Below are 16912 nucleotides of genomic sequence, written 5' to 3' on the forward strand. Positions count from 1 at the left end.
ACAAGAAAGTTCAAAATTACAATTATAATAAGTAACAAAAAAAACCTCATAATATCTCAACATTAAATTAAGAAGTAAAAACTTTGTAGTGTTAAAACAATAGTTGGAGGGGCAGTAGAAATTTAAGTCAAAGAAGAGAGTTTTGTTGGCAGTTAAGGAGAGGCCTGCCCCTTTCTAAACAGAAACAAAGGAGTAGATTGGGGGAGGCATGGGTGAAAAGGGGAACAGGAGAAGAAGAGGGTGGGGAAACTACCATTGTATTGTAAAATTATTGAAAAGAGAGCATGCAATCTTCTAGGGGAAGATGCAGATGAACTCTCCAGGAATGTTGTCATTGTTCTAAGAATGTTGGTGCAGTTATTCATGCCTGCATTATGGATTCCAGTAATAATTCTCTAGAAGCAAATTTTGTATTAAAAATAAAAGAACCTACAGTATAATTGAGAATTAGAAATTGGTCATATTACATAGTAACATATTTGTTTAATATAGCACAAATATATCTTGTCTTAATAGAAATAACTTTTCTCAAAATGTTCATACAGTTGGTGATGTTTGTAATTTTGTTGTTGTTGTTGTTGTTGTTGTTGTTTTTTGTTTTGAGACAGTGTTTCTTTGTACAGCCTTTGCTGTCCTGAAACTCACTCTGTTGACCAGGCTGGCCTACAACTCACAGAGATCTGCAAGCCTCTGCCTCCCAAGTACTGGGGTTAAACGTGTGCTCCAACACCACCAGGCTATGGTTCTGTTTTTTTCTGTGAAAATTTTGCTATGTGTTATTTTTCAAGTGGAAGCCATTCAGTGGAATAACAACTTATTCAAGTATTTCAGCTTCAAAACCTGCATTTACAACAGCAAGTAGTTTAGTTATGAAACATCTTATGAAAAAACTCAAAATAATTAGTGAAAAAATAAGTTATTAGTGCATATGTTACCTGAGAATCCTTACAGGTATACATTTTCTTTAACTTATCTTTTACCAACATTCATTTTCAGCTAATAATAGTCTTTATTTGCAGCAACTTTTGCTTGCTTTATTATAGGAATTATAAAATTCCAATGCGAAGTGACTGTCCATCAGCTAGATGCAAGACATGGCTAGCATACTATAATTGGGGGAAATTATACCTGTTTATTCACAGAGCATTGCCTTTTAAAATTGCTCAGCATTTGGTGACAAGGACCCAAAGTTACCATTCCTTTGTGTCTTCTTGCAATGTATATTGTTAAATAACTATTTCTGACAGAGTAATTTTTATGAGGCTTATTATTAGTGATTGCTCTTATATTCCTTTGAAGAGTCAAGGACTCTTAATAGCTCTCAATTTTGAAATAACAGTGCAAAATAAAGAGATTTTGAAAAAGGCAGGAAACTAAGTTTGAATAACTTGATTAACAAAGAAATGGGGGCTGAAGTTCAATTGCTGGATTTATAAAAAAAATAAATAATGGATACCAAATAACAGAACTTGGCAGTGATATTTGCTAGATGTACATAAAACAGAATATGTAAATTCTGAGAACATTTGTACTTACAAAAGGCAACAGAAGAAGCAAACGTAGAACTCAGAGACACACAACCAGACTCACACCTTGTGGAGAAGTAGCAAGTTCTTTGCACAGAAAATACTTAGAATGTTTCACAATGACTTGGTAAAGTCCATAAACCCTTCTGAGTGCTTACAAAATACAGGAATGCTTTCTGCCCACTGTCTGTGCCCTCAAAGGGAATTTTGATGCAATAAAGATTGAGAAACACACCTAAGAGGACAGTAAATGACTCGATCAAGTCACAACATACACAAGAACTTCTTTGGGCTGCTATATCGTGTACTAAGATCCAAGTCCTCCCTGCACAGGCCGGGAGGTTCTCATTTCACTAAGCCATCCCACATCACTGTCAGACCCGTCATTAGGTCAAGACTCTTTGATGTCATTGTTACCCCACTATCACTCACACCTTTGAAAGCCAAAATAAACAGCTTGTGTTGGCACAGAAAATGTTCCAGTTGAGACGCAAATTTATTGTTCTCTGTTATCTCAATATATGTATATATGCTTCCTTGTGCAAACTCAACTTTCTGTCATTGCTCAACTGTGGATCACATTTATTTACTCTGGGGATTTCCCTCATTCTGTTTCCTTCAGATAGAATAATCTGACTCCCTCCTGTCCTCAGCATTTTCTGGGGACCCCTCTGAAGACCTCAACCTTCCCAGATGTGTAAAAACACAGGAGCATTACCACACTTTCATCACCTGCCCAAAGCCATCTCTCAAGGGTTGAGTCAAATGAACTTCAGTTTCTGAAGCAGAAACTCCTTGAATTCTTGTCATAGTGGGGTGTTCCTATCTACTACAGTAAGCAGGTTTAAAGTCTGTCTGGAATCCACATTAAATGCTATGTATAACTGCTTAAGGCACAGTGAGATCTCAGTTTATGGTCAATGTTGATAAATTTCCTTCAAATGCATTTAAGCTTTGAAAAAGTGAATGTGATACATTTCTGTTAGATATTTCTTCTGTGATTTCCAATTTTAATAAACAGACCTTTCATTTTCTCATTTCAGATAAATATCTTACACAATTCGATGTGAATTTCTTACCTAAACAAATATTTATACTAGTGCTTTAAAACATATAAATTATTAAATTCTTTAAAATAAATACAAATATGAAAATACCAATAAGAAATCATGCCGTAGCTGAGTGTGGTGGCACACACCCTTCAACTCAGCACTCCAGAATCAGCGGCAAGAAGTCAGTCTGGTCTACATAGTGAGAATCTGGTTTGACCGGTATACACAGTGAGAGCTAGTCTCAAAACTGGGGGCAGGATGGAACAAATTATGTACTACTATGCATAAAAACTCATACATAGTAAATGCAAACAGCTTTTGATGTAGCACATGTTTTCACCCCGACACAGCTGTGGTAATTCCTACTGAGTGAAAACCATCAGGCAGAGGAGTGTTTTTGAGAAGGTTGGACACAATGTTGCGTAGAGTCAGAAGATGTATAAATTCTACAACCTGATGAGTTTAACTCTTCTTGAAGGTGGCTATAAAAAGGGTCATTATATTTACTGATAAAATTGATAAAAGAGAGTTATAGACTACCTGCCCCATATTTTAAAAAAAAAAAAATCAATGATAACAAGTTGAGTAAGTTTAGGGTTAAACTCTCCTGGCTTTAGAACTAGAGTATTCTAGTGTTTCAAGTATACAAATACCAATAATATACGAACATTAATGAGCATCACGTTGAGAAATTAATACTGCTGATCATTCATTTATTCACTGGTTACAACATAATACATAGTTTAGTCTTCTTACATGAAGATAATAATATAACAAGATCTGTACTTCATTTAAGAGAATTTAATATGAAAAAGAGTGAGTTATCATTGAAGGCAAAGGGAGGTATGACTAGAGTGGTATGCAACCTCCAGAAAAATCTGCTTCCCTGCACAAAAATCGGGGGCATATAAAGAACTGCAGATCTTGACCTAAACTTTAGGTAATAAATGTATTAATTTTTAGCAATACACAAACCCAAACCTCACTTCATGGACTCTAATTACATTTGCAGACACCACACATACGTCACGTAAGTTATTGTGTCATATATTATTACATGATTTCATCAGTTTTCAGCGACTGATTTTAGCTTTTGAAGTTGTGTCTAGCTTTGCTGAAGCTGATTGAGAGAGTGAAACTCCACGGAGCAGAATGACAAATCCAAGAGCAGCAGACGGAAGCTGATTTGTCAACACTGACTTGGCTATTACATAGCACAACTCTTTCCTATAACAAAATAAAAATTGCCTAACTAATGTTTTCAGTATGATCTTTCCTTGCAGATGTTGTCATTTGGGACCGATGTCAACTTTTCTGTCCAAGGAAACCTATGCATGCCTAGCTCTTTACTCTGCTTCTAAGAGGAAGGACTCATTCAGGCTGCGATGCTGTTAAAGATAACTTTCTCAGTGCTGTAGCCGTAGGCCTCGTGTGGCTGTGTACCATTTGAAATGTGACTAACGCCAGTGAGAAATGGGAGCTTTCCTGTTTTAAATTAATATAAATTAAAGAAGGAGACATGCGTCATGGCTGAACACTGTTGCACAGTGTTCCTCTGGAGTCACCCTTTTAGGAAAAGTAAGTTCCGGATGAATTTGAGCCAGAAAGGAACTTCTTTGTCAAATCTCAGTATGCCACAGTATTTCCTGTGGTATCTTATTGCATTCATTCTTTGCGAAAGTCCACAGTCTTGTCCTGTCCATTCATTGCCTGTATACCATTTTCAATTAAGAAATGCAAAAGAAGCCTAATAAAGCATGTTTGCAAAAACCAATAAGCAATTCTCTTAGGAAGTGACTTCCGAAAGTAAGGAAAGGTCATGTTGTGTCAGGAAGGACGAAGGGGTTTCTAGAGAGATCACAGAATCATGGCAGAGTCAAGGAAATCTTGGGAAATCAAATTATCTTGTAAGGAAGATATCTTCTGTGAGAAGCAGGGAAAAGAAATGCAAGAAGCTCAAAAAGTTGATTCATTAAAAATTGTCTGAAGCATTGGGTTTTACAAAATGTCACAGTTCTCCCAAGCCCAATGTGCAATTCTTCTTCACGTGAGCAGGATTTTATTTGCCTTCCATTTTTTAAAAACACTGTTCATGTTTGAATCATTAAATAAAGGAACTTAGATTACAACCGTATTGCCAAAATTTATTACTTGGACAAGATTGAGATTTAAGAAATTTACTGCCATGATGTCAGCAATGGTTTCTAATTTATAAGACTTGGGAGTAGACATTAGCATGGTTATTATTTCCTCTAATGCCTTACCTCACCAGCCCAGTAACGTTCAGGAAATCCAAAAGACAAAGGAGAAAGAGTAGTCTTGAAAGCTAAAAATAGTTGCAGAAAACTGATGCAATCGTGCAATAAAATAAGGCACAATAACTTATGTGATGTGTGTAGTGCCTGCTAAAGCAATTAGAGTTCATTCATTGAGCGCATGTATTGCTAAACATGAATTCAACTATTTCAGCATAAGTAAATTGAAGACGGTATATATATATATATATACTTTAACAATGCCCACAGACTTTGGGATCTCTAGTCTTAGTATTTGCATATGTGATCTACTTAACATTTTTATAAAGCAGAAAATCACTGGGTAGCAAAAAAATTTCCAAAGGCCTTTCAAGTAGAACCTAACCATGAACTACATGATATATTACATATAGATAGGAAATTAGCACACAGTTATATTGTGACATAGCCTTTACAGTGATTAACTAGCATCACATGTTTTTTAGGTCTTTCTCATCAAAAAGTGGAAACAGAAGCATTAAATGAATCCAACCAACATGCTAGAGGGGGATATTTACAAAATTAAATATTTATTTTATTTTTAAATTAATTGCTCATGTGCATCAGTTTATGAGAATTTGCCAAATTGCAAGTGTATTCTGGTGCCCAGAGAAATCAGATTCCACCTGGAGTTTATAGATGGGCTGTGTGATAGGGGTCCTGGGAACTGAACTTGGGTCCTTTGCAAGAGCAGTGTGTTTCCCTAATCATTGGACAGTCTCTCCAGCCTAAGCAGGATGCATTTAAATGCGCATTAAAAATATGTAAACAATATATTTTGATCATAGTCTTTCCCCTTCCACCTGCTTTCTGATCCCTCCCCTGCTTCTCAGTCCCTCAGTGTCATGCTCATTGTCTCTCTAAAAAAATAAAACAAAAACCAGAAACAAAGTGCACACACACAAACACATGCATGCTTGAGCACACACACGCGTCACACACACACACACACCACATGCGCGCGCACACACAGAGACACATTAAAAACAACATGCAATCTGTTTGTGTTGGCCAGCTACTACTGAACATGCAGCATGCCCTGAGTATTGTTAATAGACACAGTGTCAGTCCATTGAAGAAAATGTATGCTTCTTCTCCCAGGTGGTATCAATGAGAAACAGTGTCTTGGTTAGACGTAGGCATTGTGTCCACTTCTGCTCTCTGAGCTGGAATGTTGTCTGTCATGGACTTGTACAAGTCTGGTGCACGATGTCAAAATCTCTGGGAGTCCACAAATGCATCTGCCCTGTTGTTTCTGGGAAATACTCTTTCCTGAGTAGTCCACCACCTCTGGCTTATAAAATATTTCTGCCTCTTCTTCCACATAGACCTCAGAGCCTCAAAGAGAAGGGTATGATAAACATAACTCATTCATGGCTGAATGCTCCAAAGACGCTCACTTTTTGCTAAGTGCCCAGTTATGGGTCTCTGTGTCATGTCCCATCTACTTCCAGGCGAACCTTCTCTGATGAGCATTTAGCTATACACTCTTCTATGAACAGGGAATATGTCATTAGGAGACATTTTATCTCTATGCTCACTTAACAGAATAAATGTATTAGGTTTTTCATGGGGTCCATGATCTATCTATTCTCGGGTTCATGGTCTCATTAGCAGTGTTAGTATAGATTCCTTATCACGAAACAGACCTTGAATCCAATAGTTGCTTATTCACATAGCGTTTGTTCTACTATTGTACCAGGGGGCATATATTGCAAATGGTCACTGTTAGAGATTTCAGGACTCATAACTAGATGATATCAGTTATTATTTTTGTCCCCTGTTAACATCCATGGTGCCTTACAGCAAGTAAATGCTATTCAATAGGGGGGTCAAAGCTTCAACCTGAGCACTGACTAGATCGCTCCAAGTGTGATGGTATAAGGAAGTGATATTCAGAATAGGGCTTACTTTCAGCTTGTGGTAGGAGGCTATGATATTTGGGAGAGTGTCTATGAGATTTCTTTGGCCAATGGCTTAAAAAAAAATCACAACCCATTCCTGGAACTTGGGATTCTGTTTCATAGCATATGATGTCCAGTTGGACTGTTTTCTCCCCCATTATATGAGAACTCCATTTAAATTTCATCTATACATGTATATATTTTAGGAAGCTTCAACAGCCATAGGTTTCCAGATCACTTTAGAAAAAATCTTTATTGTTAGATGTTCCTTACCATATTATCTCTTCTGCCCAGCCCTTCTACCCCCATCTCCATTTAATTCTCCTATTCTAAGGTCCCCTTTATCCGTTTATGGTATATTAGGTATATTAGGTATATTAGGTAGAAGAACCAATTTCAGAGCCCAGTCTCTTACTTGCTACCTAAGATCTGTGACTATTTTGAATGAAACATAAATCCACAGCTTTAAATCTAACATACATACCCAAAGGAAAACATGAAGGGTTTGCCTTTCCGTGCCTGGATTACTTGAATCACAATAGTTGTTTCTAGCTCTCTCTACATGAAAATCTCATCATCTTTTTTTTTCTTAACAGCTGAATATCACTCCATTATATAAGTGTGCCATATTTTCATTGTCCATTCATCAGTGGATGGGCATCTAAGGTGTTTGCAGTTTCTGGCTGTTATAAATAAAGCACGAATGAACATTGTCTACAGTAAGATAGAGCATTCACTGGGGATATTTCCAAATGTTAGTATAGATCTATTTTCAGCTTTCTGAGGAACCTCCATACTTATTTCCAAAGTGGGTTCATAAATTTGCATTTGTACCAGCAGTATGTGAGTGTCCCCCTTTCCCTGCATCATCACCAACATCTGCTATCATTTATTTGATTAATCTTGGCAGTTCTTACTGGGGTAAGATAAAAATCTCATAATTTTAATTTGCATTTACCAGAAAGCAATGGATTTTTTTAAAGTAGTTCTCATCCATTTGTATTTAAATATTTGATAATGCTGTTTAGTTCTACACCTCATTTTTAATTTTAGTTATTTGCTTTCTTTGTGTTGAGTATTTTAATTATATACTCTAAATACTAACTATCATCAGATGTATAATTGCAAAGATTAATTGACAAATAAATCACACATGCTGCTGGAATAATTGTGTTCTTTTACTAAGTAATGAACATTTTTTGTAGGTTTAATAGTGTTGAAATTTCTAGAAACTCTCCATGTTTTCTTTCCATTTTATTTGATGTACAATCTGAGGTAGCCCAAGCCACCCTCAACATCCCATGCAATCATTAATAACCTTGAACGTGTGATCTTCCTGCCTCTACCTACCAACTGGTGTGATTATGAGTGTCCAATATCAGTAAGATGTCAAACAAATTGCCTGCCACATTTGTTTTGGAAAAGAAAAAAAATCTCATATGTTAAGAAAATTAACATTTTTGTACTTTGAAGGTTTTTTTTTCCCAGTAGAGCTTTTCAAGTATACTTTTGTCCAACGAGAGGAGAAAACAAGTTCAATGCTCTGTGCAAGAACAAATGTTTTCATATATTCTGAAAATACACACTAATTTTTGCTTGTGAGCATATAAAGTCACTTATCCTGTGTCATGGAAAATTTTGATAAACATGAGACAATGATTTTACTATAGGAAAAAAGGGACAGTTTTTAGGATAAATTATATTTTATATATTACCACAACATATTTTTACATTTAGAGTGAGATTTATTCTGGTACCGATAAGGACTCTAATTCTGAAAAAGACTTAGGGGTCTTGCCTGAGATCCAAAGCTAGCAAAAGGCAGAGCCAGAAATAACACCCATTTTGTCCAATTTCAGGATCTCTGGGCCCATTTCTTCAAGTAGTGGGTACAGACATTACACTACAAGTATGTGTATGCAAGTAACATTATATACTGCCGTCTACAGAAAGCAGATATATATTCCATGACCGCATCTCACTGGACTGAGAAGAAGCTGTGTGTTTGTAGCACTGTAGAATCCTGTACCAACAGAGAGCATTTCTCCTGGAGACATTCAGAAATTTAAGTAGCCGTATTCTTAGAGGAAAGATGTTTGTCAGCAGGATGAGTGATAAATTTAGTAGTTATTGATGGAGTTAAGCAAAAAGAACACAATTTCTGAGCATATTATCTGATACCATGACCCAGGGGCTCCTCTTAAACCGTGACTGACATGCTTGACCTCGGTTCCTTTGGAGTCTAATCTTTTACTCTGTAAATCAAATACTACATGACATTGGAAGCTCACCTCCTCTACCTTGACATGGCCTGATTAACGTGGACATATGATCCTTGACATTCTGGCTCCCATATTTTGAAAGGACGGCTTCTCTGTGTAGTTGGGTCTAACAAAGTATCCGTGAGAAAAAGAGGCAATCACGTTTTCCCCATTTTCCCCATCAGTTCTCCCAGGGTTTCCTCCAACTTTTAACAAATATTCATAGTTACTGATTTTATATTATTTTATATGATTTGTAAACTGTGGCCTTAAGCAGAGCTACATCCTCCTAAACATACTCTTTGGCCTCTAGTTTCTAAGTTTAATAAAACTCCATGAAATCAAACTATTACTTATAAGTACTTGTATGTCTTCATTAGTGTAAGTTAATTATTTTCATATTGTATTTTTGGTATTGAAGTCTCTAAATACGGTTAGATATCTGGTGTTTTATGTAACCATGATTAAGTAGTAATGTAGTATTTAGTTCAAATCACATGAAGAAGTTGATCAATATAAGTAACAAGTTGCTATAAATATAAATATTCTTTGAGTAATCATAAGAACAACATTAAAAAATAGCCTATTTATCTTCTGAATTAATATTCCTTACATAAATTTCACAGTAATTTTTACAGTAAAACTCTAAGGTGGAATATTCATATTAAAATTGACTTTTTAGACCCAGTGGTTCAGAGATAAGGTATGATCACAGAAAATCTAAATCTGATTATTTGCCAAGCTGGGCTTGGTGCCTGGATCACCAACATTCCGGCTATAATTGCACAATTCTGGGAAAACCCATAAATTATTACACAGTATTAATTTTAGGATGAAACTAAAGACCCATCATTGTTAGTGACAGCTGATACAAAATAGCGAATCAATGGAAAGAAACAGTAATACAGGTAATTCATGTCACCATGATGGAACTGCAGAATGCCTGGTTTCCTTCCTTTTCTACTTTTCTCTGCAATCCAAAATGGGATCTGAGAGTTATAGTTTGAAACCCTGCCATTAGCTCCATCAGAAATATTAAATGTTAAACCAACGGCTTATTGACCATAAAATGAATATCATTTGCTATTATGCATTAGAAAATACTTTTATGTGATTAGTAGAAAAATTGCCAACACCACTATTTTATTTCAGTCTTTGGACAGGTTAATGAACCACTGGGAGGAAGAAGCTCACATGCAGTGTGCCAGAAAGGCTCCTGAGTTTATTCAGCTGTCACTTATGCCTAGCATGATACATCCTGACAGAGGGTTCAGAGCCAGGAGTCTCTGACCTACTTCTCAGGCATTTGTTGTAGTGCATACATGTTATTCACGTGCTATCTGGGGACATAAACATATTTCTGTATCTAGTTAAAAGTTTATTTACTGTATCTGGATACTTGACCTCCCCAAAGATGTGACTTATGTGTTAAAAAAAAAGGAGGAAGTGTAAAAGTGTTTGCTCTTCCCTTATGCCACCTCACAGACAGACTCTTCCTAGAGCAGTGGTTCCCTTGTAGAGAAAGAAGGATGATTTCATGTCCCTTACTAGATAACTGAGTCTTATAAAGCACAGTAGGAGCATGTCAATTACACAGAAGTGGAGTAGGGGAATTGACTGCTGTGGTTAAACACTTTTCAATGGATTGTGTGTACAGAAAATAAAATAGAAGTCATCTAGAAATGTAATCTAATTGTTATTTTTCTTCTCTATCAAAAAAATAACATGAGTCATTTTCCATCATTCTAAATTTTGTTTTCCCAAGAGCCATTTGCACAGATCTTACATGGCAAACCTGAGAAAATTAGAAAGTTACCTTAGTTATTAGTTCTACCACAATAAGTCTTGCTCTAGGCCTGTGGACTTTTTCACTTGCACCATGCTCACAGCTACCAAAAAAACAAACCACCAAACAAACAAGGAAAACTCCAAACCACCAAACTGAGTAGCCTTTTGGCTAGCCGTCGCTCTTTCAGTCCATTTACTTCATCTGTCTTCTCGAAAGTTGAAACAAATTAAAGTACTCTGTGTTGGATGGGAATACTCAACTTCTCTTTGGTTTACTGACATGCTGAACACACTTCTGTGAATAAACAGAACCTTTCTTTTGTTTCAATCTGCAGGACAACATTTTTAAGCTACAGGACTCCCATTTTGAAAACGGTCGTGGAAAGAGTCCTTATGACCCCAAACTACTGACAGCCTCTCTCCTAATAGGTATGTAACTAATGATCAACTACATAGCAAATCTGCTATAACCAAGGTCAAGGTGGCCCATTCCTTTCACCTGCCAAGATCTGTCATTTTTATTCATGCAGTTTCAGAAGCAGAGCAACAGTTGCGCTGTTCACAAATATTTTTAAAGGAAATAGAAAAAATCACTAATTGTTGATTGTGATTGCCTTACTCAAACTGGTTTGTGTTTTAGGAAATAGTTTAATTATACCTTTGAGAATAGTTGGCTCAAATGTTATACATCATTCACTGAAGTTTAGTTTTTGCTTTTGGAAGTATTATTTCATTTTCATTTGATGAATAAATAGAATGTAGGCTTTGAGATATGATTAAAAAGATGGCATTCAGTGTATAGTGAGAAATGTACTTCAGGACATCACTGTGTCAACGTTTGGACCACTTCTCTGGCATGATTAAGCCAAGTAGCGGTACCATTGGCAGAGACTCCCTGGTGCATCTTTTTTTTTTTTTATTGAGAAAAAACAAAATTTCCTCCTCCTCCCAGCCTCCCATTTCCCTCCCCCTCCTCCCACTCCTCTCTCCCTCCCCCCACTCCTCTCCCCCTCCCTCTCCAGTCCAAAGAGCAGTCAGGGTTCCCTGCCCTGTGGAAAGTCCAGGGTCCTCCCCCCTCCATCCAGGTCTAGGAAGGTGAGCCTCCAAACTGGCTAGGCTCCCACAAAGCCAGAACATGAAGTAGGATCAAAACCCAGTGCCATTGTCCTTGGCTTCTCAGCAGCCCTCATTGTCCGCCATGTTCAGAGAGTCCGGTTTTGTCCCCTGCTTTTTCAGTCACAGTCCAGCTGGCCTTGGTGAGCTCCCAATAGATCAGCCCCACGGTCTCAGTGGGTGGATGCACCCCTCACGGTCCTGACTTCCTTGCTCATCTTCTCCCTCCTTCTGCTCCTCGTTGGGACCTTGGGAGCTCAGTCCAGTGTTCCAGTGTGGGTCTCTGTCTCTATCTCCATCCATCGCCAGATGAAGGTTCTATGGTGATATGCAAGATATTCGTCAGAATGGCTATAGGATGGGGTCACTTCAGGTTCCCTCTCCTCAGCTGCCCAAGGAACTGACTGTTGCATCTTGTTTGGCTCGCTGGAGTATCTTGTTGTATATGCCAGCCTAAGGAAAATATTCTGTCATTATATTTTCCCCCTTTAAGATTTTAGCCTCTTCGCGACTTAAACGCTCACAAAATGGCTTAGGAGATTTACTTTGTCTTTACTGTCATCTCTATTCCTTTTCTTTCTTTCTTTCTTTTTTTCTTGTTTGTCTCTGCTGCAGAGGTTTGGAGAATATGCACAAAGCTAAAGATCAGAGTCAGGGATAGAAGTAGGAATGTTAGTCTGTATGAAGTGTGAAGAATTTTTACTTGTTCATTCACCAGAAACGTAGCTTAATGAAATAAAAGCTAAAAGTATAGAGTTATGGGTGTGTTCTTCCTCGCTCCCGCCTCCTCTTCTTTCTTTCCTTTTAACAGTTTTCATTCTCCTTGCTTTTTTCAGTTACATGTATCAGCAACCCTATACACATTATATTTGTACTCCTTTCTATTAAGTGTTTACATTAAAAATAATGAAAGTTTTCAGACATCCAAGTTTAGAATTTTTAAAAGTAAATTAAGGCTTAGCTTATTTTGCGTAAGTTTAATGTTTTCCATTTCTTCCCTTGTCAAAGTGCTTCATATACTCAAGAAAATTAAACTTTAGTTGTAGAGACAACTGTGCTAACCACGGAGATATATATCCAATATGGTCCAGTGTTTATTTTATCACCAATCTTTGCTCCATTTAGAATAAAATTTTGCAATATAAATTACCTATTTTATGGCTCTTCAATCTAGACAATTCTAGTCCATTTAATCCCTTTATGAGACATTTTTTAAAAGACTTTTTAAACCTGAAGGACAACTACCGACTTAGCAAATGTGTAATTTTCCTGTCAATGGGTGACCTGGTGTTTACATGTGCATGCCTTCCTCATGCATGCAGGCTGAAATTTGAAAGTTGTCTCACACAATGAGGGAAATCATGCCTTGTTCTGACTTGCAACCTGTATTTATTTAAATGGCACGCAAAAAAAAATGAAACATATTACTCAAAATGCAGTCTGTACAAGTGTGCCTAAAGCTGAGTTAGCTTGTGGTATGTTCCTCTGAAGGGATTTGCTTATTTATTTTATTATTCCACCGAGAAAGGCTGATGACAGTCAGTATTACATAGCTCGTATGGCATGCAGCCACACAAGGCCCACGAAGGAAAAGAAACTCCAAAGTTTGGTCTTATATTAGGGTTTCTTTGAAAGAGATGTATAGGTTGATGAAAGGGAGGAAAGAATGACTGAAGTTCAGAAAGAGGATATGTGGCGGAGAAGGAACAAGAGACCTTTCAGAAACACACGCTTTCCGTGGGAGTCCAGACCTAACACACCCACTCCAGCAAAATGCGTCCATAACTTTCAGAGCAATGAAGTACGTATTCATAAAGTCAAATAACTTAGTTCTGAATCAGTCAAGAATAAGTGCAGATAGAAGAACAGCTCCACTCAGATCAGGTAAAAAAAAAAAAATCCCTTAAAACATCCGCAATGACATTTTTTTTAATTTTAAATATTTATTTATCTGTTGAGTGTGCTGGGTTGTGTCCGTGCTCCAGCACCACAGATGTGTGTGGAGGTCGGAGGACACTCTCAGGCTTCTTTCCCCGCTCTATGTAAGTCCTGGGGATTGGACTCAGGTGGGCAGACTGGTGGCAAGCGACTTTATCCCCTAATCCACCATGGCTCCCATGTAGCACCATTTTACTTCAAGCGCCGTAACTTTCTTTGTTGTGGTTGTTTGCTTTGGCAGTGTATTACAAATTCTCCTCTCACGGTACATAAAATATTCTTTATTGGCTTTGGGGCATTTTCTCTTATACTTCTTGAACGTGAATAGTCGCTGGCCTTATGGGTCTTTTGAACACAAATATTTGCTACATCAATTAAACTTTTGAATATAGAGTATTAACCACCTCGGAAGTGCCCAGGAGCTGATGTACGGATGAGGAGTTAGCCACACGCCAGTCCTGTCTTCTCATATGACTTGGGGATTCATCCTCATTTCAGCACATAAAAGAGAAAATCTAAGGCCGCTCCTTTCCCCAAACCTAGGCTTCACTCAAAACATCTGTGACGTGGTCTTGGCAGAAGGTGTTTTTCATACTTGCAATGCCAGGATAAAGCTGTTCCAACCAAAACTAATTGTTAAAAACCAACAGAGAGTTTACACAAATTGTGGAAGTTTTGTAAAATCTCCTTTCAAAATCCCAGAAGTTTACAAGGTTGACTATAGGTTTGTTTCCCTTGCCCAATTCATAGCTACCCAAAGTGCCCAAATCCAGCATGGTAGCACATGCCTCTAATCCCAGCACTCGGGAGGCAGGGACTGACAGATCTTTGTGAGTTTGACGTCAGTCTGGTCTAGGAAGCTTGTTCCAGGACTGTTCCATAGAGAAACCCTGTCAAAAAAAAAGTGCCCAAATCCAGTTACATGTTCTAAATTTTTCAAGTCACCTTAATAAAGTTACTTTGCCAATCTTTTAAAATAATAAGGGTACTGCAGAATTTATTTTTAAAATATCTCTTCTTCCACCTGCACATATTTTTCAACTTTGTTTAAAATATCCTTATTAAAGATAGCATTTGCTCCCCTGTTCAGTATAAATACCAGGTGTGAGGAGAACACAAGAATAAAACCTAGAACTTCCCACACCAATTAAGGAGTAACTCACTTTTTCATGATATGAAAGAATACCCAACCAGAGAGCAATTTTATTTTCTCACTGAAATACTTACCAGGCAATGCAGACTAATAATTTAGAGATATTCCAAAAAAGAAGGGATATTGCTGAGGTCTATTTCAAATGTCTGAGGTCACCCTCAAGTATATATGTTCAGGCTGGAACTTTGCCTTACTCAGGAAGGAATATATTCTGGCATTAAATATGCGTTCAATGAGTCTTAGAATAGGCAGGGTATTTCCTAAAATAGTTAGATATTGATGCAGATATTATTTGAGCCTCTGTCTGGGCCTCAGTTCCCTGATACGTAAGATAGTAGGCTATGCTAATTCTGCCAGCTTCTCGCGAGATTTAAAGGCACAATGTAATCGAGAGCGGCTGTTTGGGTGTAAGTCCATTTCTGAGGTGCGGATGAAGGGGAATGCACAGAAACGTATATTAATAGCTGTCTATGAGGAAGCTGGGAGGCACAGTTGGAGTCTTATAAATCTTAGGTTTGAAATTGTGTTCCATATGAACACATTGCTTCAGAAAAGCATCATCATTAAGACAGCAGCATACGGAACAAAGTCTGCACGCATATGTTGCTATATAGACCGCGGCCATAGGGAAGAACTGGGTCAGACTTTCTCTGCACCCCTCCACTGCACCCTGGGTCTCATTCCTTCAGCGTGGGTTGGGTACAGAAAGGGAGGAGAGAGCAGCTTGGCTTCTTCTGTTTCTCATTAACCGTCTCTCTGTGAGGAAAATTTACCTAAGGTGTTAACAACGTAATAGCCTGGTCTTTAGGTTTGTTTGATATCCGCTGACATCCAGGTCGCACCCCTCACCTGGGCCAGAAACGCTGCAATTTCATCGGGAAATTTATTTTTCCTCCTCAGTTTCGCCTCGCCACACCCTTCTTAGGAATTGTAACCCAAGACATTAGCTGATCTAAGCCACATTGTTCCTTCATTTGGAGCTGTGAACAGAAATTCTAGAGTGCGTGTGAACTTTTGTTTTTAATGCATGGTTCTCGGGAACTCAGCCGTGGTGGATGCGGAGGTCGTAAAGCTGTTTCCATTCATCCCAGTAAATTATACTTTCCTTAGGCAGACTTTAAAGGTTACAGTTAAGACAGAATGGATGTGTGCTCAAATAGCCATCTTGGTCTTTGCTGCCTTCTAGACAGTTTAGTTTTATCTGTCAGCACCGCATACCCATCATAGAATGTATTAGTTTTGAGCCATCAAAAACGTGCCATTTCTATATATAGATTCTTTATGATCTGGCTGGTTAGACAATGTCCATAACCTTGAATATGTTACTGAACCATCAGCTTAACACAAGTGGACACGGTTCATGTTTTCTTTCACTCATGGATTATTTTACATAGTAAGCTCAAGAATTTGTATCAGCAGTACTGCCATTCAAAACACACACACACACACACACACATATATATTATAGCACCTCATATTTTTAATAATGTGTCAAAAGTACACATTAACATTATTCTCACAAATTAATATTCACTTGATGACTTTATAAGTAGCCTAAAAATGAGAAAAAATACAATTAGTCGAATTTTGCTGTCACTGTTACACTTACTTGTTCCCCAAAATAAGCCCTTTAAGCAATTGCATATTATGTAAAGTAAAATTATGTGGATAACTTTAGAAAGACAAAACCTTGACACAACTTTAGTACTTCCCGGAAGTGTTCAAATGTTTTAACTGGCACAGATGGGGGTTGTTGCTATATTTCTGCTTAACAACAACAACCAAAGAGGTAAGAGTTGGCCATTTTGCCAACTAGACCATCAGCCAAAATAAGAAAAATGTCTTGTTATATTTTCTATGTAACCATCACCCTTGCTAAGAAT

The 16912-nt window shown here is 37.6% G+C and overlaps 1 protein-coding gene across 1 annotated transcript in view; it reads left to right on the forward strand.

Moving 5' to 3' along the window:
* Sema3a (semaphorin 3A) overlaps positions 1-16912 on the forward strand; it is a 208591-nt gene that overhangs the window by 111378 nt on the left and 80301 nt on the right. Inside the window, exon 5 of the mRNA XM_005358326.3 lies at positions 11161-11254. Within this exon, the coding sequence (XP_005358383.1) occupies positions 11161-11254 (94 nt within the window). The remainder of the gene's footprint in view (positions 1-11160; positions 11255-16912) is intronic.

The sequence above is a fragment of the Microtus ochrogaster genome, chromosome 26, assembly GCF_000317375.1.
Source record: "Microtus ochrogaster isolate Prairie Vole_2 chromosome 26, MicOch1.0, whole genome shotgun sequence".
In the NCBI taxonomy this organism is placed as follows: Eukaryota; Metazoa; Chordata; class Mammalia; order Rodentia; family Cricetidae; genus Microtus; species Microtus ochrogaster.